The sequence below is a fragment of the Petromyzon marinus genome, chromosome 21 (assembly GCF_048934315.1).
Source record: "Petromyzon marinus isolate PM22_M1 ecotype Great Lakes invasive population chromosome 21, UKy_Petmar_22M1.pri1.0, whole genome shotgun sequence".
Lineage (NCBI taxonomy): Eukaryota > Metazoa > Chordata > Hyperoartia > Petromyzontiformes > Petromyzontidae > Petromyzon > Petromyzon marinus.
In genome coordinates this window covers 32,512-57,486 of record NC_133687.1, presented here as the reverse complement: position 1 = coordinate 57,486, position 24,975 = coordinate 32,512, and the positions used below count along the sequence as shown (strand labels likewise).

The window sequence follows — 24,975 nt, the reverse complement described above, 5'->3', positions numbered from 1 at the left end:
GGTATTCATCCGCCCCGCCACGGATAACTATTCTGCCTCAGCGGTGGAACATCGCCTCGCGTGAGCGGTGCTCAGGCATTTAAAAGCATTCGGTGGCTCCGGACGCGGAACTATTTTCCGTAGGCGGCTGCAAGGACTAGTCGGTTGTGCCGATGCCACGGTCTAGAGACCAGACTGTTGCGGCAAGTAGCTGTGAGTACAGTATCTATGAAGGCCGCGCACGCGCAGATAGATAACCAGCACCACGCCCAGCCGCCTTTGTTTCCCTAGTGACGACGTTCACCAACTACTCATTTGAGAATGAGCCCGCCTAAAAAAAAACACCTCAGGGAAGCCCGTTCACATATTCTTTACCGATTTTGATCGAGAGCGGGAATCCCAACTCGCTTCGCCGGGTTCGCAGCGCGCGAACGGCTGCACTACTGCCTCCCCACGAATCAATGAAACACACGTGGACAGCCAGTGTCGATCCACTGCTGGATTGATCGCTTCTTAAGAGCCACCGCTGGCACTCGTCACGATCCTGCGATGATTTCATCGCTCCATATAGATGTCTTATCGATATTTATAAGAACGTGTTTCTGTTTTCTGAATGTTATTTCTGAACCAAGGCCTAAATTTGATTCGAGATTGACGCTGCCAGCGCTGGCCAAGCGCACTAAGGAACGACAGCGGACGTGAACGATGAAACGCGTGCGGCTTGGGTGGCGGGGCCCGGAGCACTGAAGTCCACATTGCCAGTACATACAATTAAGCGCTGTGTGTTTAAAATATATAGTGAGTGTGATACTTATAAGTGGGGGAAAATGCCTGTTCGAAATCCCAGCACGACAGTTTAAACAATGGAGCGAGTTTATCAACTCCACCTCCCCCAGCCGTTATCCACCCAGCAGCAGTGTGAATACATCATTGAGCATTGCATGGCAGGATGGGGATGGTTTCTTTTTATGTGTTTAGGTGATTTGTTTACCTTTATTGTACTTTGCAGTTATGTTGTTGTATTGTTTGTTGTAACCTTCTTACCCACCCCTCCAGGACATCTGTGAAAAAGAGCTTCATAGCTCATATGATTCCTTCGGCATAATTAAACATTCTGATTCTGAATGGGTTAAGTCGACGTGCAGGTCACTGCGGGTGGTGGGTGGGGTAAAGTGGGTACTCCCTATCTCTTTCAAGATATCTCGTCAGCATGAAAGAGTTGGCCGAATCTATCTGGAGCTTTCTCTAGTGGAGGCCCCTTTCTCCAGCAGCAGTGGCGAGTAGCAGTTGCAGAGCTGCGCCTAGACACCGACGAGAGACATCGAGAACGGAGGCGTTCATCCAGTAGTAGAGAGAGACTGGCGCATCGCGATTGACTTTTCATTAATGATCGAGAACGATGGGTTCCACGTGAGGGTCGGTGGCTCCGCATGAACTGCACGTCCCCAGGACGTTCGGCACTCGCGTCGACAGAGCGGCGCGCGGTGACTCGCCCAACTTCCCCAACCACCACCACCACCACCGACTTCATCCCACGCGTTCACCCAGGAGGAGCGCCTCGCTGAGTCTCAAGCCTCTTTTCATGAGGGTCCTGCCAAGGGCTCGCTGGAAGGTTGTGCAGCGATTTCAGCTGCTGCTGCTCTGCGGCAAAACATGCAAACAAACATCCTCTGACAATTAAATGCATTGTCTTTGAAACTGATGGGCCTACACACATCAGTTCCAAAGAATGCATATATTATCAGAGCATGTTTGTTTGCATGTTTTGTCACAAGTATGTGTGGTTAATGCAGACTTGATACCTTGCAAAAGGTATCTACAGTATTTGGTGTTTGAACATCTTAACACCTGTTTTATTGCCAGAAAGGGTCAAACCTATTCTTATTTTTCATCATTTTGGATGCTGGAAAAAGGTTCCAAAAATGTGTTGCTGCTGTGTACATTGCCAGAGTTGGGAAATTTGGAGCGTGGAGCCATTGGCACACAATGAAGTACTACGTTTTGCTAATGACGGCACGTCGTAGTTGTATGGTTCAACACGCGCCGCAGTATTAACCGAGAGGTGAAGGCGCTCGTGCGCAGCTGATTCTCGCAGCGAGAATCAGCTGCGCTAGATTCCCCACTCGGGCGCCTCTGTGTATGTGGAGTGTGTTCGCCCTCCCCATCTTCTACAGTGGGAGTGTGATTGTGTGTAGTGGTTAGCGCGCTGCGCTACACCCTCTCGTGTACCGTTCCGGCCTTCATATGTGCTCGCAAAGAGCACTTGCCCCTACAGTCTGTTAAGGCTATTCGGGGGGGGGGGTCTTTGTGTCGCTGTGTAACCGTGTGTGTAAACACCGACAAGGTGCCCCCTGCTATAATTAAACAGTCTTTGTGGGAGTCGCGGTTTCCACCCACGCGGTCACGTGACGCACCCCCACCCCCCTCAAGTGCAGGTGAGGGGGGGGCTGCCAGTTCTCATTCAGCTCACCACCTCATCCATTCACCACCTCTACAACTCACCACATCAAATAACATCGTCAGCTCACCATTTCATGAACCCATGACAAACAGATTTAACCTCATTAACTAATAAATACCTCAATCACATCAAAATAACCAACCTCCTTTCCACGTCCACTCATTCGCTTACCACCTCTTCACAAGACTCTCAGAAATCTGCGGAAGCCAAGTAAGTGCTTGCCGATCGAGGCGATCGTTAAAACAGCTCCGGGGATAAATAAAAATCCGCGATAGTTACATGGATGTTTTACAACTGGGACCAGGTTCCCTAGATGTCCGTGGAAGCCGCATGGCTATACTGCCATTGGTTTGGAGGGACTGACAGAAATCGTCAGCGGCCGCGTGAAAGCTAAGATGGTAATGGATCAGGTCTGTCTTCTGGAACTCAGTGGGAGCAGCGTACAATTCCATATACAGTACTAAATATCAAATTGGGAACTTACAACTGTTTCTCAATCCACTGCTGAAGGAAAGCCTCCCCACGCCTGTTGGTCACGGGTGTTGTTTGACCATACTTCACGCGGGTCAGTGCAAGTTGATGCAGATATAACTCGATACAATAACAATGTTAGCCGTGGTTTGGAGTCCAATTCGGATATCCGCTCCTCCGCAGCTATTGGTTATAGTTTTGTCGGTACTATGTTAGAAGTCTGTTGAAGCCAGGTAGCTTCCTAAATTGACTACTGGATTGTTAATATTGGACCGTGAAGTTTAGAAATGCGAGGCAGCGACGTTTCAATGCTTAACACGGGATCATATCGTCTAGTAATCTGTGGCAGCCAGATAACATGGCCATGAGACATGACCTCCCTAAGACTATAAATCTCACCAGCACGGGTATTACGGTGAATACGGCACCTGCCGTAACCAGTAGAAATATGTAGACGCCAAGCTGACTCAGCCATCGATACTATCTCAATAAGGATTACGGGGCTGGTTTAAAAAAAAAATCCGTGGCAGCCACTTCACCGATGTGCGGAATAAAGTTGACGTACAAATGGGATTAGTAGTAATCTGCGGAAGCCTTCAGAGACATGTAACCCACTTCCCATCTCTCTCCCCCCCCACAAGGCGATGGGCGAGGAGGGCTCTGCTCTCCCCCGAGTCGTGGACCTGCGATCACCCCGCTGGGACCAGTCGACGTTTTGGGGGCGCGCGCGCCATTTCTTTGCCGTCACGGACCCCCGAAATCTCCTGCTGAGTTCCCACGAACTAGAGCAGGCGCGCTCCATCGTGACCGACTTCCGGTGGGACCCCCACTCGTCACGTAACCGCTCCACCCACACCTGTCTCGGTATATGGTCACCACCACCACACGGCGTTCACCACTACCACTCCACCACCACATTGCGTTCACTATCACACCACTACCACCACCATCACAATCATCTCACAACACCATGTTGCTGATGATGTTGATGTTCATCTTGTTGATGTTCATCTTGTTGATGTTGGCATGCAGGGCAGGCTATACACATGCAGAGCTCAGCGAAGAGGATGTGAGTTCCATACCTTACCTCCTCACTCCTCCACTCATCCTTCGCTCCAGTCACCTCATCTTATTTCACCACTCCACCTCACCTCCATTCACCTACGCACACCTCCACTCACCTCACTCTTCACCTCACTCTTCACCTACTCACACCTCCACTGACCTCATCTTCACCTCCTCACTCCTCCACTCACCTCCTCACTTCTCACCTCCTCACTCCTCCACTCACCTCATTCTTCCACTCACCCCTCACTCCTCTTTGGTGGTTGTAGTGGTGATGGTGGTAACTATGGGCTCGCCTCCCCATCAACAAGAGGCGAGGAATGGTGGTGGTGGTTGTAAGGCCGATGAGTCTGACGCCGTCTATAACCTTCTGTTCCAGGTGTTAGCTAAAATGTCCCCTCGGCATAGAGTCATCCTGTTAGGTAACTGTAACGCCCAAGTGGATCATGACACAGATACCTGGGTTGGAGTGATGGGAAGGCATGGGCCAGATCAGCTTAATATTAACGGAAGGAGGCTGCTAGACTTCTACGCAGCCCATGGGCGTATAATTACGGACACGCTGTTCTGGCATCGGCGCATCCACATAACGTCATGGATGCACACCGAGTTTGGACTCTATATAATTACGGACCAGCAGATGCAAGCCCATGTCCTTGACACCAGGACCTACCGTGGAGCTGATCTGCCTACTGAGCATCGACTTGTCATCTGTAAGATGCGCCTGCCATTCTTCCACTCCAGCGGTGGGTGTACACCCAGGACCCCATTCAAACCCACAGTGGCCTGGTCTCAGCTAACTGAGGATAGTTGAAAGCAGAAATTTCAATATCGCTTGCAGCTGGGGTTCGCATCATGCCCCCCTACTTTTGATGCTGAGGGGAAATGGGTGAGGTCCAGGACTGTTGCTTGTGCAGCTGCAATGGCTGCATTGGGTATGCAGTCCAGACCTCCCCAGAGACCCTGGCTGAAAGAGGGGGCTAACCGCAGCCTTTGCTCGGAGATTCAGAGAGCCATTCGGTGCTGCAAGGATGAGTGGTGGGGGCAGGTTGCTGGAGAGATGGAATCTGCCTCAGTAGCCCGCAAATCAAAAATTACTTTTTAATTCCTTCATAAAAGTAACGTGCCTATCACCATCCTTAAAGGAAAGAATGCAGGTTTACAGAGCATTTTTGTGAGGTTTTGGGTGAAGGGAATTCCCTCCGCCCAGATATCATGGGGCAAGGTGGGGACCACCATGCTAGGGCTGCGATGCCTCAAATATTGGCAGAAATAGCTACCCTTCTGAATGGTTGGCTGAGGTGTCTTCTGTGGAGGAAGTGTGAGGGGCGATCCGAAGTCTGAGACCAGGAAAAGCACCGGGCAGAGATGATCTCCCAAGCAAAATTCTGAGGGAGGGTGGCATCTATGTGTAGACTGCCCTATATGACATCATCACAACTGTCTGGACCACAGGACAGGTTATGCAGGATTGGAAGAATCCCTGGTGGTCCCCCTCTTTAATAGTGGGGACAACACAGATTGTAATAACTATAGGGGCATCTCTCTTCTCAGTGTGCTGGGAAAGGTCCTGGCAAGAATTATTCAACATCACCTTGCCAGGCACGCTGAGGAGAGGCTTGCAGAGCCCCAATGTGGTTTCAGACCAAGGCGGTCCTGCATGGATGCCATATTCCCTGTCCGTTTGCTACAGCAGAGGTGTAAGGAATTCCAACAAGACCTACATATCTGCTTTATTGACCTGGACAAGGCCTATAATACCATCAACAAGCCAGGGTTGTGGGCAGTTCTTCAGGTTTTTAGAGTCTCTGACTGTCTGCTCACAATCATTAAGGGCCGTCATGATGGTGGGCAGGCGTGTTCACCTTGGGGTGTAACAGGGATGTCCTCTGGCTCCCACATTATTTAACATAATCTTTGACCACGTAGTTCAAGAAGCTTTCCATGGCTGTACTGGAGGAATTTCCATCTGGTACAGATACAATGGGAGGTTGATCGATGCTCGGGTGCGGTCGAGGTATGGCTCCCTATTGGTCAACCATGTTATGTATGCTGATTATCTGGTGATTGTTGCTCACTCAGAGGATGAGTTGGAGGCGGTGCTGCTGAACCATGGAGTGTGCCACTAAGAGGTGGGGTCTTACCATCAGCCCCACTAAAACTAAGCACCTGCTTGGGTATTTTGTGCCACCAAACACTCCACCCCCTCAGCTCCCCATTGGTGATGGAGCAGTTGTGGAGAGAGTGGAGACTTTCCCTTACCTGGGCAGTGTGTTTGTGCTTATTACCAGCTCCGTTTTGACAGCAGAAATCTCACTTCTAATCAGACGGACGGCAGTATATTTCAGTCGGCTGCGCAATGCTGTGTGGAAGCTACCTGGTCTGTCACTGCACATGAAGCTTCAGGTCTTCTTAGCCACAGGCATGCCCTTCTCTATGCTGTTGAAACATGGACCCCTCTAATAGAACATCTGCGACGGTTAGAAATATTCAGGCTGGCATGGCTACGATCCATCCTGGGTTTGTCCATGCTGGATTGTTTGAGGAGCTCACAAATCCTTGAAAGATCTGGAAACATTCCCATCATTGAGCTCCTCCGGCAGGCAAGGCTGCGTTGGCTGGGTCATGTAGTCCGCATGCCCAGTTACCGCATGCCCACGCAGCTCCTGTTTGGCCACATAGAGGGGGCTAAATGGACATGGGCAGGAGAAGAGATAGACTTATGCGGTACAGGAGGATGTTGAGCTGAGTGCACTTGCCGACGACTGGTACCAGCGGTGTCAAAATCAGCCTCTATAGAGGAGGCTGGTGAAAGACGCTACTGGGTAGTTGGAGGGAGTAGCCCTCTAGCAACAACGGAGGGCAGAGGAGTGACGCTCACAACAACAAGCGGAGCGCCGGACGGCTAAAATGCAGCACGTTAGCAGAGTAGGGGGTAGCTGGTACATCTACTGGTCATTTCAGTTAGCCAACCCATGGCACCTGCTGGATCTGTCTCGAGACCTGTCAGTGAGCCTTCGACACTTCACGTGGCCTCAAAGTGCACCTGGCCTGGCACAGGCGCCATGGTGATGTCACCGTTACTTCGTGGCGAATGGCTAGTATTGGTATTGGTAGTTATGATAGTGGTGGTGGTGATCGTAGTGGTGGTGGTGATCGTAGTGGTGGTGGTGATCGTAGTGGTGGTGATGGTGGTGATGATGGTGGTGGTGTAGGTGTGGCATGCTAAGTATGCCCATGACTCTGCGTTCCACCCGGAAACCGGGGAGAAGATGCTGCTCATCGGCCGCATGTCAGCCCAGGTCCCGGCCAACATGACCATCACGGGCTGCATGCTCACTTTCTACCGGTCAGCACTCGCTCACCAACACACTCACCTACTTACCTATGCACTAATATCAGCTGATGGTCAGTTGACTTGTTGATGGTTGCCCGTGGTGGTTGATAGTTGTCCGTGGTTGTTGATGGTTGCCTGTGGTGGAGATGGTTGCCCATGATGGTTGATGGTTGCCTGTAATAGTTGATTGTTGCCTGTTGCTCCAGATCGACCCCGGCGGTGGTTTTCTGGCAGTGGATCAATCAGTCATTCAATGCCATCGTCAACTTCACGAACCGCAGCGGAGTCGCACCCATCAGCACCATGTGATCATGGGGACACACGGGGAGAGACGGCAGACACACCGGGAGACACGGAGATACAGGGACACAGGACTACGGGGATGCACAAGGAGCCACGGAGACACACGGTCACACATGGGCACACACGTGACCATGGGGACATACGGGGGTATGGGGACACACAGGGAGACATGGAAACACACAGGGACACACGGAGACACACGGGGATACAGGGAGACACACAGCGAAAAACAGGGTGACACGCGGGAACACACGGAGACACACGGGGACAAATGGGGAGACGTGCAGGGACTCGAGGACAGAGGACATGAGAGGAGATACGAGTCTATGAATAAGTGTCTCAGTCGTGACACTTGTTTTTCCTGCTGCAGGCAGCTGGCAAGCGCATACATTTGTGCCACATCGGGAGCCGTGGCTACCGCGCTGGCACTGAAGTCCCTCGCCAAGGTAAGAGGTGACGACCCTAATCCCAACTGTGACCCCATCCCATGTCATTCCCGGCCATGGCTCAGTGGTGAACGATGTCTTGCTTATTCTTTGGTTCTTTCGGTAAAGTTACATAAATAGAAAATAATAAAATAAAATAATAAACGTAAAATGATTTTTTTTTATTAAAACCAAAAACTATGACGTTTCGATCGCAACACAAGCGGTCGTCATCAGGCGGAGATAAAAGGGGGCAAGCCTCCAACTGCAACTGTTTATAAAGGCTTGAAATGGGTGCAACCCGAGTGTCAGAAGGAGTGGGGACAAGTGCTGCAGGGCAGCATGAATGGACGAGCCAAAGCTGAGAGTGGGCAGGGCACAAGAGCCGTGGAGCCAGCCCTGAGCGGCGGGCGGCGCAGTCCAAGTGTGTCAGCAGCATGAGTGGAGCAGGCAATGCTAATGCAGGAGAAGACAAGGGGGAGAGAGAGGGGGCAGAGCTAGGGGGAGAGAGAAGGGGCAGAGATAGGGGAAGAGAAAGGGTGCAGAGACAGGGAGAGAGAAGGGGTAGAGATAGGGAGAGAGGGGGGGGGAGAGAGAGGGGGTAGAGATGGGGTGCATTGCACCTCGCTCCACACATCCACACTACTGACGGTGGAGGTTGACAAGAAATTACAAATCAAGTCATGACCCAAAGTGGTTGATGACATCTTTCCAATGATTGTTGTGTTTATAACCATCTTCTCGGTTGAAATTGTGTCTGTGTCTCTTTAAGTGGATGGCTTCATAAACGAATCTTTGTTGATAGCCAGTAGGCTTGCAAAGTACCATCGTTTTAGACAAATAAAATTTGTGTAAGCCAGCCGCATTAAAATAATGATCAGCTGCGGCAGAAGTATTGGTCCTACCGTGTTTCAGATCTGCCTTATGTTCACGAACACGGTCTGAGACATGTCGCTTAGTTTCCCCAATGTAACTGCTGCCGCAGATACAGCTTAGTTTGGAGACACCGGGATATTGCATGTCAGGAATCTTGTCCTTCACAGATAGGATCAGATCACGAATTTTATGTACTGTGTTAAATCGGACCTAGATCTTGTGTTTGTTCATGATTTTGTAAATCTTTTTGGTTACCCCCGCTATGTATGGCAAGGTGATGGTTTTGATTGGATCTTCAAATGGTTTCTTCCTCATGGTTGGGGTGATGGCTTTGCAGATTATGTAGTCAGAATATCCGTTCGCGTTGAGAGCTTGGTGTACGTGTTTGAGTTCACTGGTTAGGTGTTCATGGTCGGAAATACATTGAGCTCTATGGTGTAGCCTTTTGATGAGGGAATTCTTCTGGGATGGATGTTGGTGGAATCAGGTTTTAGGTAGGCGTCAGTATGGATTATTTTCCTGTGGACAGAATGGCTCATTGAGCCATCTGTTCTCTTTTTGCTTAAGACATCCAAGAAAGGTAGCATGCCATCCTTTTCTAAGTCCATGGTGAATGTTATGGCTGGGTGTATGGAATTGATGTGGTTGAGAAATTGATTCAGAGCCGGTCGACCATGTGACCAGATGACAAATGTGTCATCCACGTACCTCTTCCACAAGGACGGGCATAGAGTGGATGCCTGGATGGCGTCCGTCTCAAATTTTTCCATGAAAATGTTGGCTAGAACCGGAGATTAGGGAGAACCCATTAGGGTGCCCCTTCAGTTTCATCTTCTTTGGTTCTTTCGATAAAGTCACGTAGAATGAGAATAAAATAATAAATTAATAAAATAAAATAACACAATAAAATTCTCACGACGTTTCGGCCACAACACAAGTGGCCTTCTTCAGGTGAAAGGAACAGACCTGTCGGGACGACAGAGCTTCAATGAACGTTGTTAAGATTCGTAGCGTCTTTTTAAGCTGGTTTAGAGAAGTGAGGCACCTTGACAAAGGGGTTTACATATCAAACAGGAGAATTTATCATTTAAATAGCTGCATGATTAGCTTGTGACTGGTCGTAGAAATAGCTATGTTAAAGTCAATGCTTACACATCCACAGAGGCACCTAGTACAAATCAAACAGGAGAATTTAGCATTGAAATAACTGAGTGATTAGCTTGTGACTGGTCATAGAAATAGCTATGTTAAAGTCAAAGCCTACACATCCACAGAGGCACCTAGTACAAATCAAACAGGATAATTTAGCATTGAAATAGCTGAGTGGTTAGCTTGTGACTGGTCACAGAAATGGCTATGTTAAAGTCAAAGCCTACACATCCACAGAGGCACCTAGTACAAATCAAACAGGATAATTTAGCATTGAAATAGCTGAGTGATTAGCTTGTGACTGGTCACAGAAATGGCTATGTTAAAGTCAAAGCCTACACATCCACAGAGGCACCTAGTATAAATCAAACAGGAGAATTTAGCATTGAAATAACTGGGGAATTAGCTTGTGACTGGTCATAGAAATAGCCATGTTAAAGTCAAAGTCTACACATCCACATAGGCACCTAGTACAAATCAAACAGGAGAATTTAGCATTGAAATAGCTGAGTGATTAGCTTGTGACTGGTCACAGAAATGGCTATGTTAAAGTCAAAGTCTACACATCCACAGAGGCACCTAGTACAAATCAAACAGAATAATTTAGCATTGAAATAACTGAGGGATTAGCTTGTGACTGGTCACCGAAATGGCTATGTTAAAGTCAAAGCCTACACATCCACAGAGGCACCTAGTATAAATCAAACAGGATAATTTAGCATTGAAATAACTGAGGAATTAGCTTGTGACTGGTCATAGAAATAGCCATGTTAAAGTCAAAGTCTACATATCTACAGAGGCACCTAGTACATGGACGCCAAAGGGGCTGCAACAACTCGACTATCATATAGTAAAACGATGTGAAAAAACCTAAGTCTAAATTACATCAATATATCTTCTTTGGTTCTTTCGGTAAAGTCACGTAGAATGAGAATAAAATAATAAATTAATAAAATAAAATAACACAATAAAATTATCACGACGTTTCGGCCACAACACAAGTGGCCTTCATCAGGTGAAGGGACGAGACTGTCTGGAGGACAGCGCTGGAGCGAACACAGCCAAGCTCAGACCGCGACCTTTAAGCTGTGTGAGAAGAAACAGAGCGCCTTGACAAAGGAATTAGCATAAAAATTTGCATTTTAATTGGCGGACTTAGCATGATGAACGGTGTAGAGGGGGTGAACATGTGCAGACCGGCGAGGGGGGGAGGGGGAGTTTACATATTGATGGTGTGAAAAGGGAATTTAAACTGCTGCGAAAGTTTGGGATACCACTACTTGAAAAAATATACTGTACCATTGAAAATTAGTTTGATGTTAGGTTCGGATAATTTAGCATTGAAATAGCTGCATGATTAGCTTGTGACTGGTCACAGAAATGGCTATGTTAAAGTCAAAGCCTACACATCCTCAGAGGCACCTAGTACCAATCAAACAGGAGAATTTAGCATTGATGTAAATCGAAATTTACATCAATATAATAAATGTATATTCTTAGTTTTTTCGGTAAAGTCACGTTGAAGAGAAACAACAAAATAACAAAATATATATAAAACAATAAAAAATTCTCACGACGTTTCGACCATAACTCAAACGGTCATCATCAGGTGTGTCGGTTTGCATAAATTTATTTTTAAAACGGCATATTTGTTTATTTATAAAAAAAAACGTTGGCGTCACGCGCAGCGATTGGCAGTTTGCCCAGGACTAGTCCATCTATTTTTTTTTTTGAAAAGAGGAGGGGGGAGACGAAATTTTTTATAATGTATGCTGTCTGAAAGCCACTGTAAGCGTGAACAATCAATCAAGAACTGAAATGATTTATCAAATCTTTCCAATGATTGCTAAGATAGAATCCATCTTCTCGGTTGAAATTGTCTCTGTGCTTGTATATGTGGATAGCCTCATGAACGAATCTCTCATGGAAGCCAGATGGCTTACAAAGAACCTCCGTCTTGGAAAAGTCAATGGCATGTGAGCCTACTGAATTAGAACAATGATCTGCTACGGCCGAGGTGTTGGTCCTACCGTGTTTAAGGTCTGCTTTATGTTCACGAATGCGGTCCGAGACATGGCGTTTGGTTTCTCCAATGTAACTACTACCACAGAGGCAACTTAGTTTGTAGACACCAGGGTATTGTATGTCCGGAATCACATCTTTTACAGACGGAACCAGATCACGGATTTTATGTAATGTGTTGAAACGGACCTGGATCTTGTGTTTATTCAAGATTTTGGAGATCTTTTTTGTGATCCCAGCAATGTAGGGTAAAGTGATGGTTTTGAAAGGCTCCTCAAGAGGGTTCTTCTTCATGGTTTGAGTGATAGCTTTGCGGATTGTATAGTCGGAGTAACCATTAGCCCTAAGAGCTTGGTGTACGTGCTTGAGTTCACTGGTAATGTGTTCCTGGTCGGAAATGCATTGGGCTCTATGGTATAGAGTCTTGATGAGGGAGTTCTGCTGGGATGGATGGTGGTGGGAATCCGGTTTCAAGTAAGCATTTGTATGGGTAGCTTTCCTGTAGACAGAGTGGCTCATTGAACCATCATGTCTCCTTTTAATTAAAACATCCAAAAAGGGTAGTTTACCATCTTTTTCGACCTCCATGGTAAATCTGATGGCTGGGTGTTTGGAATTGATGTGGTCGCAGAATTGGTTTAGAGCAGGCTGGCCATGTGGCCAGATGACAAAAGTGTCATCCACGTACCTCTTCCATAAGGTCGGGCGTAGAGTGGCAGTCTGGATGGCGTCAGTTTCAAATTTTTCCATGAATACGTTGGCTACAACCGGAGATAGGGGGAGCCCATTGGGGTGCCCTCAGTTTGTAGAAAGTTCCATTCCAGGTGAAGTATGTGTTGGTTAAGCAATGTCTCACCAGGGGGGGTACATCAGTATGCAGTCCTTGATGAACCAGGTCTTCAATGAGAGAAGTTGCTGCAGAGGTTAGTGTAAATGCGGTTGGTATTACCTTAGAGTCGCGGCATCTTTTCAGAAAGGCGAGAGACTCGATTAGTTGAGCCTTCTTATCCCGGAGTCTGTTGAATGATCTTAAGGTTGTGTGGAATCCCTCTCCGTAGAGGCGGTTAAATTTCGATTTAAAGCTTTCGTGACTGCAAGGATTCATCTTCTTTGGTTCTTTCGGTAAAGTCACGTAGAATGAGAATAAAATAATAAATTAATAAAATAAAGTTCTCAGTGGATGTGTAGGCTTTGACTTTAACATAGCCATTTCTGTGACCAGTCACAAGCTAATCACTCAGCTATTTCAATGCTAAATTCTCCTGTTTGATTTGTACTAGGTGCCTCTGTGGATGTGTAGGCTTTGACTTTAACATAGCTATTTCTATGATCAGTCACAAGCTAATCACTCAGTTATTTCAATGCTAATTTATCCTGTTTGATTTGTACTAGGTGCCTCTGTGGATGTGTAGGCTTTGACTTTAACATAGCCATTTCTGTGACCAGTCACAAGCTAATCACTCAGCTATTTCAATGCTAAATTCTCCTGTTTGATTTGTACTAGGTGCCTCTGTGGATGTGTAAGCTTTGACTTTAACATAGCTATTTCTATAACCAATCACAAGCTAATCACTCGGCTATTTCAATGCTAAATTCTCCTGTTTGATATGTAAACCCCTTTGTCAAGGTGCCTCACTTCTCTAAACCAGCTTAAAAAGACGCTACGAATCTTAACAACGTTCATTGAAGCTCTGTCATCCCTGCAGGTCTGTTCCTTTCACCTGAAGAAGGCCACTTATGTTGTGGCCGAAACGTCGTGAGACTTTTATTGTGTTATTTTATTTTATTAATTTATTATTTTAGTCTCATTGTACGTGACTTTACCGAAAGAACCAAAGAAGATGAATCCTTGCAGTCACAAAAGCTTTAAATCGAAATTTAACCGCCTCTACGGGGAGGGATTCCACACAACCTTAAGATCATTCAACAGACTCCGGGATAAGAAGGCTCAACTAATCGAGTCTCTCACCTTTCTGAAGAGATGCCACGACTCTAAGGTAATACCAACCGCATTAACACTAACCTCTGCTGCTGCAACTTCTCTCAATGCAAAACGAAGTCTAGCTAGAACTAGTTTCGCTCTTATCTCGGAAAAAATCAGACTTACACGCACCGAACTCGATCAGTTAGACAAGACACTCTACAAATCACACTTAACATTGACAGCAACAATGTCTACATCGGATTGGGAACATGTAGACAATATGACTACCTCTTCGGCTGCCACTATGTCGACCAAATGTAGAGACAATTTGATTTCCAAATTCAATCACCTCTCCAACAAAAAATCGGATCCACACACCGAAAAGATAGACGTTAACAAAGTCGTAATTAATCGCAGTAACAGTTCCATTTCTGATGGTCTGCAATCCGTTTTAGCTAAAGGTTTAAACTTTGCTGTCACACCGAGACACATACCGGTTAATGATATCATTGCCCATGTTGATGTTGCACTCAAGGGCTTGAGTCACATCTCTGCAGATGTAGCAAGATCTGAAATCGCTGCAACTCTCAAAAACGCTAAGTTGCCACCTAGCAACATCAGCAAAGATGAACGCTTTGAATTATCTCAATTAAAAAAGAGAGATGATATTGTCGTCCTCTCAGCCGACAAGGGCAATGCCACTGTCATCATGGACAAAACAGAATTTTACAACTAAATTCAAGAACTACTCAACGATGGCAGCTATACAAAAATTAAAAGAGATCCCACCAACAGCCTGGTTACAAAAACGAACAAAATCATCTCTGATTCAACAGCATTAATTGATCAGACCAAACAGTTCTCGTTGAAACCCTCTGCTGCCAGACCACCAAGATTATATGGCCTTCCAAAGATACACAATGAAGATACACCCCTTCGTCCCATCGTCTCTACTATCAACTCCCCCACCTATAAACTGGCTCGTTTTCTTGCTGATATACTGCGACCTTTCACTGGAAAAACTACCTCTGCGGTACTAAATTCTACTCACCTGGTATCGACAATCAAAGGCATTTCCCTGTCCCCAGACGACCTGCTTGTCAGTTTTGATGTGGTGTCCTTGTTCACCAAAGTCCCAGTATCTGACACCATCGGTATCATTGAAGACCTGGTTCATCAAGGACTGCATACTGATGTACCCCCCTGGTGAGACATTGCTTAACCAACACATACTTCACCTGGAATGGAACTTTCTTCAAACAAACTGAGGGCACCCCAATGGGCTCACCCCTATCTCCGGTTGTAGCTAACGTATTCATGGAAGAATTTGAAACTGACGCCATCCAGACTGCCACTCTACGCTCGACCTTATGGAAGAGGTACGTGGATGACACTTTTGTCATCTGGCCACATGGCCAGCCTGCTCTAGACCAATTCCGCGACCACATCAATTCCATACACCCAGCCATCAGATTTACCAAGAAGGTCGAAAAAGATGGCAAACTACCCATTTTGGATGTCTTAATTAAAAGGAGACATGATGGTTCAATGAGCCACTCTGTCTACAGGAAAGATACCCATACAGATGCTTACTTGAAACCAGATTCCCACCACCATCCATTCCAGAAGAACTCCCTCATCAAGACTCTATACCATAGAGTCCAATGCATTTCCGACCAGGAACACATTACCAGTGAACTTAAGCACGTACACCAGGCTCTCAGGGCTAATGGTTACTCCGACTACACAATCCGCAAAGCCATCACTCCAGTCATGAAGAAGGATCCTCTTGTGGAGCCACTCAAAACCATCACCTTACCCTACATTGCAGGGGTCACTAAAAATATCTCCAAAATCCTGAATAAACACAAGATCCAGGTCCGATTCAACACAGTACATGAAATCCGTGATCTGGTTCCATCTGTAAAAGATGCTGTTCCAGACATACAGTACCCGGGCGTTTACAAACTAAAGTGCCTCTGTGGTAGTAGCTACATTGGAGAAACCAAACGACATATCTCGGACCGCATCCGCGAACATAAAGCAGACTTGAAACACGGTAGAACGAACTCCTCTGCCGTGGCAGATCACTGTTATAATTCAGTGGAATCACATGACATTGACTTCTCCAAGACGGAGGTTCTTTGCAAACCAACCGGCTACCATGAGATATTCGTTCATGAGGCCATTCACATATATAAGCACAGAGACAATTTCAACCGAGAAGATGGATTCTGGCTTAGTAACCATTGGAAAGATGTTTTAAACCATTTCGGTTCTTAATTAATTGTATTTTACAATGACCTTCAGACCGCAGCTCTTTCGCTGGCATTGACTCTTAATACCTCTCGCACCACGGTTAATGGTATGGTTTACAACATGGAGTATAACAGCGCCTCGCAGCTGTCTCTCTCCCCCTCCTCCGTTCCGACCATGGACGAACTCGTCCGTCTGAACGGGGCTCGTAGCTATCCGTGGTGCTGAAGTTGAGAGTAAGAATCCACCTATTTTTTCGCCATATAGCATTGTGATATATAACGACTTATTGTTGGTAGCTTAGCTGATTGGAGAATATATAGAGTTTATTGATAACATTGAGGTAGTTTATATTTTAGTTTTTTTATTGGTTTACTATATGGTATTCATTATATAGTGTAGTGTATACCCAGTTACTGTTAATAGCTCAGCTTATTGAAGAATATATTGAGTACATTTATTATATTGATGTAAATTTCTATTTACATCAATGCTAAATTCTCCTGTTTGATTGGTACTAGGTGCCTCTGTGGATGTGTAGGCTTTGACTTTAACATAGCCATTTCTGCGACCAGTCACAAGCTAATCATGCAGCTATTTCAATGCTAAATTATCCGAACCAAACATTAAACTAATTTTCAATGGTACAGTATATTTTTTCAAGTAGTGGTATCCCAAACTTTCGCAGCAGCTTAAATTCCCTTTTCACACCATCACTATGTAAACTCCCCCTCGCCGGTCTGCACATGTTCACCCCCTCTACACCGTTCATCATGCTAAGTCCGCCAATTAAAATGCTAATTTTTATGCTAATTCCTTTGTCAAGGCGCTCTGTTTCTTCTCACACAGCTTAAAGGTCGCGGTCTGAGCTTGGCTGTGTTCGCTCCAGCGCTGTCCTCCAGACAGTCTCGTCCCTTCACCTGATGACGGCCATTTGTGTTGTGGCCGAAACGTCGTGAGAATTTTATTATGTAATTTTATTTTATTAATTTATTATTTTCTCATTCTATGTGACTTTACCGAAAGAACCAAAGAAGATATATTGATGTAATTTAGACTTAGGTTTTTTCACATCGGTTTACTATATGATAGTCGAGTTGTTGCAGCCCTTTGGCATTCATGTGCTAGGTGCCTCTTTAGATGTGTAGGCTTTCTCTTTAACATAGCTATTTCTATGACCAGTCACAAGCTAATCCCTCAGTTATTTCAATGCTAAATTCTCTTGTTTGATTTGTACTAGGTGCCTCTGTGGATGTGTAGGCTTTGACTTTAACATAGCCATTTCTGTGACCAGTCACAAGTTAATCACTCAGCTATTTCAATGCTAAATTCTCCTGTTTGATTTGTACTAGGTGCCTCTGTGGATGTGTAGGCTTTGACTTTAACATAGCTATTTCTATGACCAGTCACAAGCTAATCACTCAGCTATTGCAATGCTAAATTCTCCTGTTTGATATGTAAACCCCTTTGTCAAGGTGCCTCACTTCTCTTAAACAGCTTAAAAGACGCTACGAATCTTAACAACGTTCATTGAAGCTCTGTCGTCCCGACAGGTTTGTTCCTTTCACCTGAAGAAGGCCACTTGTGTTGTGGCCGAAACGTCGTGAGAATTTTATTGTGTTATTTTATTTTATTAATTTATTATTTTATTCTCATTCTACGTGACTTTACCGAAAGAACCAAAGAAGATCCTTGCAGTCACAAAAGCTTTAAATTGCTTTCAGTTTGTTTGTAGAATGTTCCATTCCAGGTGAAGTATGTATTGGTGAGGCAGTGTCTCACCAGGGCCGATACATCAGCATTCACTCCTTGTTTTCTATCTACGTGACTTTACCGAAAGAACCAAATAATATAAATTCCTACAGTCACGAAAGTTTTAAATCAAGATGTCTTGCTTGCTAAAAAACTCACGTCCGTTGGGATTGCACAGAGGAGCTGCGACAGCAGCAGCAATCACCGCTGCCCAGTGTAAACACTGGGTAGGAGCTTCCAGCAAGAGAGTGCTGAGACTCGGCGAGGCTCTCATCCTGGATGACTGCGCATTTGCCGGCGCCATGCAGCTTCTCAATTCCGGTGCAGGGGGGTCGAGTCCGCAGCTCAGCCATGGAGTCTGTGTGTCCTCTGTGCATCTCCGTGCGTCTCAATGTGTCTCCATGTGTGTGCGCCGCGGTGCCTTCTCCCTCCCTCCCCCACCCCCATCCTGATCACCGTTGTCGGGCAGACGCTGCCGCCCATCATGGGGAGATTAGTTCCCTTCGCCGCTGTTGCTGCCGCCAACTGCATCAACGTCCCTTTCATGCGGCAGAGGTGATACATGCACCTCACTGTGCCTCCCTATGCTTATCCCCGTGTCTCTCCGTGCAACTCTCCATGCATCTCCCCATGTGTCTCCCTGTTTGTCTCTCCATGCGTCTCCCTGCATCTCCCCATGCGACTCCCTGTGTATCTCCCCGTGCGTCTCCCTGTGCGCCTCCCCCCGTGTGTCTCCCTGTATGTCTCCCTGTGTGTCTCCCCTTGTTCCTCCCCATGTGTCTCTCCATGTGTCTCCCCGTGTGCCTCCCCATGTGTCTCCTTGTGTCTCCCTGTATCTCCCCTTGTTCCTCCCTGTGTATCTCCCTGTGTGTCTCCCTGTGTCTCCCCTTGTTCTTCCCCGTATGTCTCTCTGTGTGCCTCCCTGTGCATCTCTTTGTATTCCCGTGCGCCTTCCCGTATGTCTCCCCTTGTTCCTCCCTGTGTGTCTCTCTGTGTGTCTGTGCATCTCCCAGTGTCTCCCCCAGTGTCTCCCTATGTCTCTCAGTCTCTCCCTGTGCCCCTTTGTCTCCGTGTCTCCGTATCACCATAGGGAGCTAATTCAGTGTTTCCATGTCCCTGTGCCTCCATAGGGAGCTCATGTATGGAGTCTCCATGTCCACCTGTCTCCATCGGGAGCTCACTCACGGTGTCTCCATGCCCCCATTTCTCCATAGGGAGCTGACTCATGGTGTCTCCGTGGCTGATGAACACGGAGTCTGTGTCTCTGAGTCTCGCATCGCCGCACGCTCCGCCATTGCTCAGGTCGTCTTCTCTCGCGTGTGCATGGCCCTGCCGGCCATGGGTGAGAGGGCCAAGCACCACCACCACAACCACCACAACCACAATAACCACCACAACCACAATAACCACCACCACCACAACTACAACCCCCACAACCACAACCCCCACAACCATGCTTCTGACCAGCTCCGGTTTGGCAGCAGGGGTCTCACTTCAAATCAGTTGAGCTGCATTGTTTGTTAGGTGCGTAACGCTGCGTGGAAGCTACCTGATTTGTTTCTTCACACGAAGCTCCGAGTCTTCTCGGCCACAATTATGCCTTCCCTTTTCTATGCTTGCGAAACGTTGACCCCTTTAATGGAACATCTGCACCGGTTTTAATGATCTGGACAAATTCCTATCAGTGAGCTCCTTCGGAAAGCAAGACTGCATTGGCTGGGTCATGTAGCCTGCATGCCCAGCCACTGCATACCCAAGAAGTTTCTGTTTGACCAGATAAAGAAAGCTAAATGGGTATGCCACGGGCTAGACAAAATATGTATTGATGCTGTACAGAATGATGTGGAGCTGGGTAGACTTGCCGAGGGCTGGTGCTAGCCATGTCGAGGTCGTTCTCTATGGAGGAGGCTCATGGGGGATGTTGTTTGGCAGTTGGAGGCAGTCGTCCTCCAGCAACAGAATTGAGCAGAGGAGTGATACTCACAACAAGGAGCATAGTGCCAGGTGACTAAAATGCAGAAAGATGGCACAATGGGGGGCACAGCTGGTGCATCTGCCAGTCATCTCAGTCAACCCATGGCACCTGGGTCTGTCCTGCCAGCGAGCCTTCACAACTTCACGTGCACTTGGCCTGGCACAAGTGCTGTGGTGACGTCACCACCACTTAGTGGCGAATGGCAGTTTTTGTTGTTGGTGATGATGTGGATCTGTGCTCCCTGCAGCCATTCCACCAGTCATCATGAACATGCTCGAGAAGAGACCTCTCCTCAAGGTGAGGCAGACTGCTCCCCAGGCCCAAGCAATGGGAACGTGGGCAGGAGTTTCAACATCGGTGGTAGTGACTGTGGTGTTGATTATGAAAATTGGTAATGTTGGCGATGGAAGTGATGGTGATCAATCGTTCAGAATCATGAAGGATATTCATGATGGTGGGGGCAGACCCGGGTTCAAGTTGTGTGACCGGGAATCAAAGCTATTCCCTGTTCACCTCGGGGTGTGACAGGGATGTCCTATGGCCCCGACATTATTTATCATCTTCGACCGTGTAATTCGAAAAGCCGTCCATAGGCGTGCCAGAGGAATTTACATCCGGTACACATAGTGGGAGGCTTATCGATGCCCAGGTGCAGTCGACAGATGTTTCCCTATCGGTCATGGTGATGATCAACTGGTGCCCCCCGCCCCCGGTTGTGGAACTCCTCACTGGTGCCCCCCGGTTATGGACCTCCCCACTGGTGCCTCCTGGTTGTGGAACTCCCCACTGGTGCCCCCGGTTGTGGGGCTCTCCACTGGTGCCCCCGGTTGTGGGGCTCTCCACTGGTGCCTGCCGGTTGTGGACCTCCCCACTGGTGCCTACCGGTTCTGAAACTCCCTCGTTGTGCAGATAAGACTGGTTGTGAACAGTTGCAGACAGTGCTGATGTGTATGGCGTCTATAAACCAAGGCCGTAATTAAAATATATATTGGGACACACACACCCCCCCAATATTCAAATATGCTCAAAATGTCCCCCACAACATATATTGCTATAAAATAGATTTCTGTTTATATGATTGTGGTTATGGTTGTACTTTAATCCCTAATCTCTGCCATTACATCCAATGAAACAAGAAAAGATGAAAAAAAGAAAAACAGAGCAATGTAATACAATACACTTCGGCATTATTGTAAAAAAATAATACAAAGTCCATACTATGTGTTAGTGAATTTTTAAATATTTTAGGCAGGAAATTCGTTTTCAAATTTAGATTTTTTTCTGTGGGGGGAGCCTCAAACCCCCTGGAAGATTTGGTCCCCCCCAATGTTGACTCCATGGCTATGGCCTTGCTATAAACCTCTCTCTAGTTAATTGTCTTCGTCTTTGCATCTTATTCTGTGAACCTGGTTCTCTCTTTCCAATCTTTCTGCTTTTTTCACTAGTAGGAACATTGTGTGAAATGTTCCTACTAGTGAAAATAATTTTTGTGGTAATATTCATGGTAGTGATGATAATGCTGCTGGTGATAATGGTGATGACAAAGATGGTGACAATGATGATGGTGATACTAATGATGATGATGGAAAATCAATCTTTATTTATACTGCAGGAATCCGATGAGTTATAAACCTCTTTTTCACAAATGTCCAGTAGGGGCGGGTCAGAAAGCGACAAGAACAATACAAAAACACGATAGGAGTGCAAAGTATAGGAAAGGTAAGCAAATCACACAAAAAATCCTTTTCATTTTACCAGGCCACTGAGCTATTAGCTTATTTTTCTAGAGTGACCTAGCTATCACAAATGACAGCTCAACGAAGTTGCGTATCACATGGAAATGTATAGCAGCCAAATAACCTAAATTCATGTTTCTAAATGTGGAGGGTAAAACTGGAGGACCTGGAGAAAAAAATCCACGCTACCACGAGGGAACAGTGATGATGATAGTGGTGATGGTGATAATGATCGTGGTTATTATGTTTCTCAGCGGATGCCATGGATAGGAGCTCCTGTGCAAGTGGCCTTGGTTGGACTCTGGTAAGAATATATCTCTGTGTCTCTGTGAGCCAGGGTATGAGCCTGCGGCTTTCTCTATGTGCGAGTCTGTGTCTCTATGTTTCTATGGATCAAATGGTCTCTGCCTCTGTTTGGCCGGATAGAGGGAGTTAAACGGGCATGGCATGGGCTAGAGGAATTGGGCTGTGGTACATACAGGAGGATGTGGAGCTGAGTGGACCTGCTAATGACTGATACCAGTGGTGTCAAGATCGACTTCTGTGGAAGCGGCTTGTGAAGGATGCTACTGGGTAGTTGGAGGCAGTCGCCCTCCAACAACAACGGAGGGTGGAGGATTTATTCTCAAAACAACGTTGGCACAAGTTTGCACAATGGGGAGCACAGGTGGTGCATCTGCCAGTTATCTCAGTCAACCCTGATCTGTCCAGTGACCTGCCAGCGATCCTTCCACACAACGTGCACCTCGTCTGGCACAAAAGTTGCGGTGTTACCACGACTACTTAGTGACGAATGGCAGCTGTTATCTCTATGAACCCCTGTGTCTGTCTTTGATTGTGTCTTTAGTCTCCGAGTGTCTTTGTGACTGTCTCTCTGTCATTCTGTTTAATCGGAATATACTCTGTCTCTAAAAAGGTACCTGTGTCACATCGAGTGTCTGGATATGTGTATAATTGTCTCTCTGTGACTGTCTTTGTATTTGTAATTTACATCAGTTTGTGTTAATATGTCAACTACGAAGATATATTACTGCAAGTGATTTAACCTATCTTCCCTCTCTCCTCCGTGTGTCCTCATATCCCTTTGTGTTCCCCCTGTATTCTTGTCTCCCCGTGTCTCTCCGTGTCTTCTTATTTCCCCCAGCCTGGTGTTCGCCACACCACTTTGCTGCGCTCTCTTCCCACAGAACAGGTTCTGATCAAAAACACAGGAAGTTCATCATGATTGTGTCAAAAACACTGAGCTGGCACCGTTGAGGTCCTGGGCTAAAGTCTAGGTTTTAGCCACCCACTTTGGTAAAATGGCTTCTTAAGTCTACTGAGTTGATGGATTTAGCCCAGTCACCAGTGACTCACATGGAAGGTCCACAGACTTACATAGAAATCCATGGACCGAGCGACCCACAGACCGAGACATCCATAGACCTACGTAGAGACCCATAGAACTATAGAGAGACCCATGGGACCTAGAGATCCACAGATCTATGTAGAGACACATTGACTTATAGCAAGACACATTCACAAAAGCTGACAGAGACTGAACTGTGATGAAGCCCGGGCTCAAGTGATGACTGTCACATCAATGGGTGGTAAATATATGGGTTGGGATGGTGATGGTGCTGATGTTGATGGTGTTGATAGTGATGGTGTTGATTTGAATGTTGATGGTGTTGATTGTGATTGTGGATGGTGATGTTGCTGATATTTGGATTGTTGCTACTGAGAGTGTTGTTAATGCTGCTGCTGATGTTTATGCTGATTATGCTGCTGGTGATGATGTTGGAGCTGATGATATTGATCGTGTCACTGTGGCCCAGTTCCATGCCGGTGTCGCGCCTGGAGCCCGAGGTGAGGGAGGAGATCTGGAGCAAGAATCCCAAACTATGTGTGGTCTTCTTCAACAAGGGTCTATAGCAGCCTCCAGTGGAGCTAGGAAAGTAGCGCCTCCCACACTGTATGTTATGCAGGCCCTATCTTTATGAAGCTCTGTCTGTAGGCCTCATCTCTTTAAGGTATTTTTCTTCTCTATTTAAGCTCCTTGAGGCCCTGTCTCTCTACCTATGCGTAGGCCATCTCCATGAGGGCCTATCTGCAGGCCTCATAATTTTATGGGTTTGTATCCTGTTTCTTTGAGAGCTCGTGTGTCTGAATTTTTCCTATCTTTGAGGCTTTGTAGGCCTCATTTCAAATGCACACTTATCTGCAGGCCCTGTCTGCCCCCAGCGAGCAGCCGCTGCGACGTCTCTGTCGTGTGCTTCCCATGTTAATCGACTTCCGCCCTGGTTAATACCACGGTGCCTAGTAACCGTGCAAATATCACGTGCTGTCTGCTTGATACTGGACGTTTAAGATCCTCTGGCATAATTTCCAAGAGTAGGCCATTGTGTGCTGGCATGTCAGTAAAAATGACACGGTGAACTACTCAATTGGAATCTGCATAGCAATCTCCCCCTAAAACTAGGGGTATTGATTGGAAAAGATCTTGAGAATTGGTGAAGATTTCTGAGGTAAACCAGTGGAATAATAATTACAAAATATGAGTACGAGTGTATTAACGTCTAAATAGCAGTGTACAGGCGTTTTGTTGTTTAACATGGTTTCTGTGCAGTGGCCTAAAACGTCAAGCGGTCAACAACAAACAGCACTCTCAAAAGGTTGCATAGAAAATATTCAACACGAGCCTAGAATTGAGGGATGGTGCAGGTTTCCCCAGGGCCAGTGCGACCTTGTGCCCTGTCTGGTTTGGATGTTAATGTAATCTCAAAATCAAACTGCAGTTTCATCCAGTGTCAGTTTGTCCATTACCCGCTCTGCGGCATCCACCCCCACCTCCCCGACATTGCCTGTCCACTGCTGGCAAGAGGCTCGTGTCGCGTAAAGATCTTTCGAGCCATTAATAAAATTTGTTTATCGGTGAAGGCAAATGTGAGGTGCTGTGTATAATGCACATTACACACACACACAAAGCCTACAGACACCACCCTTGCGATCTTCAGCTTCCCCAGACTCACCACCGTGGTGTCTCATGGTGCCAGGCAACCCCCAACCAGGATACTATGTGTGGGTGCGCTGCGTACGGGTGTGTGTTTAGTGCGGGGGGCGGGAGGGAGTCGCGGCGCTTGCGGAGTTGTTCCGCGGTCGTGGCACCATACATTCCGTGCATACTTTCAACACATTGTGGACGTCTCCTGCCATGCCCGGCCAGAAAAAGTTAAGGCGGAGAGTAGACAGGGTCTTCTGGACC

The 24,975-nt window shown here is 46.8% G+C and overlaps 1 protein-coding gene across 8 annotated transcripts; it reads left to right on the top strand.

Annotated features, from left to right (window-relative positions):
• Nucleotides 1-19: 19 nt before the first annotated feature.
• On the top strand, nt 20-24,649 carry LOC116944709 (sideroflexin-3-like). Of its 8 annotated transcripts, XM_076068375.1 has the most exons (12): nt 107-1,591; nt 3,553-3,728; nt 3,944-3,980; nt 7,192-7,325; nt 7,520-7,618; nt 7,987-8,062; nt 18,490-18,575; nt 19,235-19,362; nt 20,243-20,292; nt 21,986-22,035; nt 22,876-22,923; nt 23,549-24,649. In XM_076068375.1, exons 1-12 carry the CDS (start codon nt 1,562-1,564, stop codon nt 23,643-23,645), a joined length of 1,011 nt encoding a protein of 336 aa, XP_075924490.1. In that variant the 5' UTR covers nt 107-1,561; the 3' UTR covers nt 23,646-24,649. The 8 variants fall into 8 exon arrangements, 2 of the variants coding, with proteins under 2 accessions (XP_075924489.1, XP_075924490.1); XR_012942480.1 differs by having other exon boundaries at nt 93-1,591; nt 20,243-22,035; nt 22,876-24,649; XM_076068374.1 differs by lacking the exon at nt 7,192-7,325 and having other exon boundaries at nt 101-1,591; nt 7,520-8,062.
• The last annotated feature ends 326 nt before the right edge of the window (nt 24,650-24,975 follow it).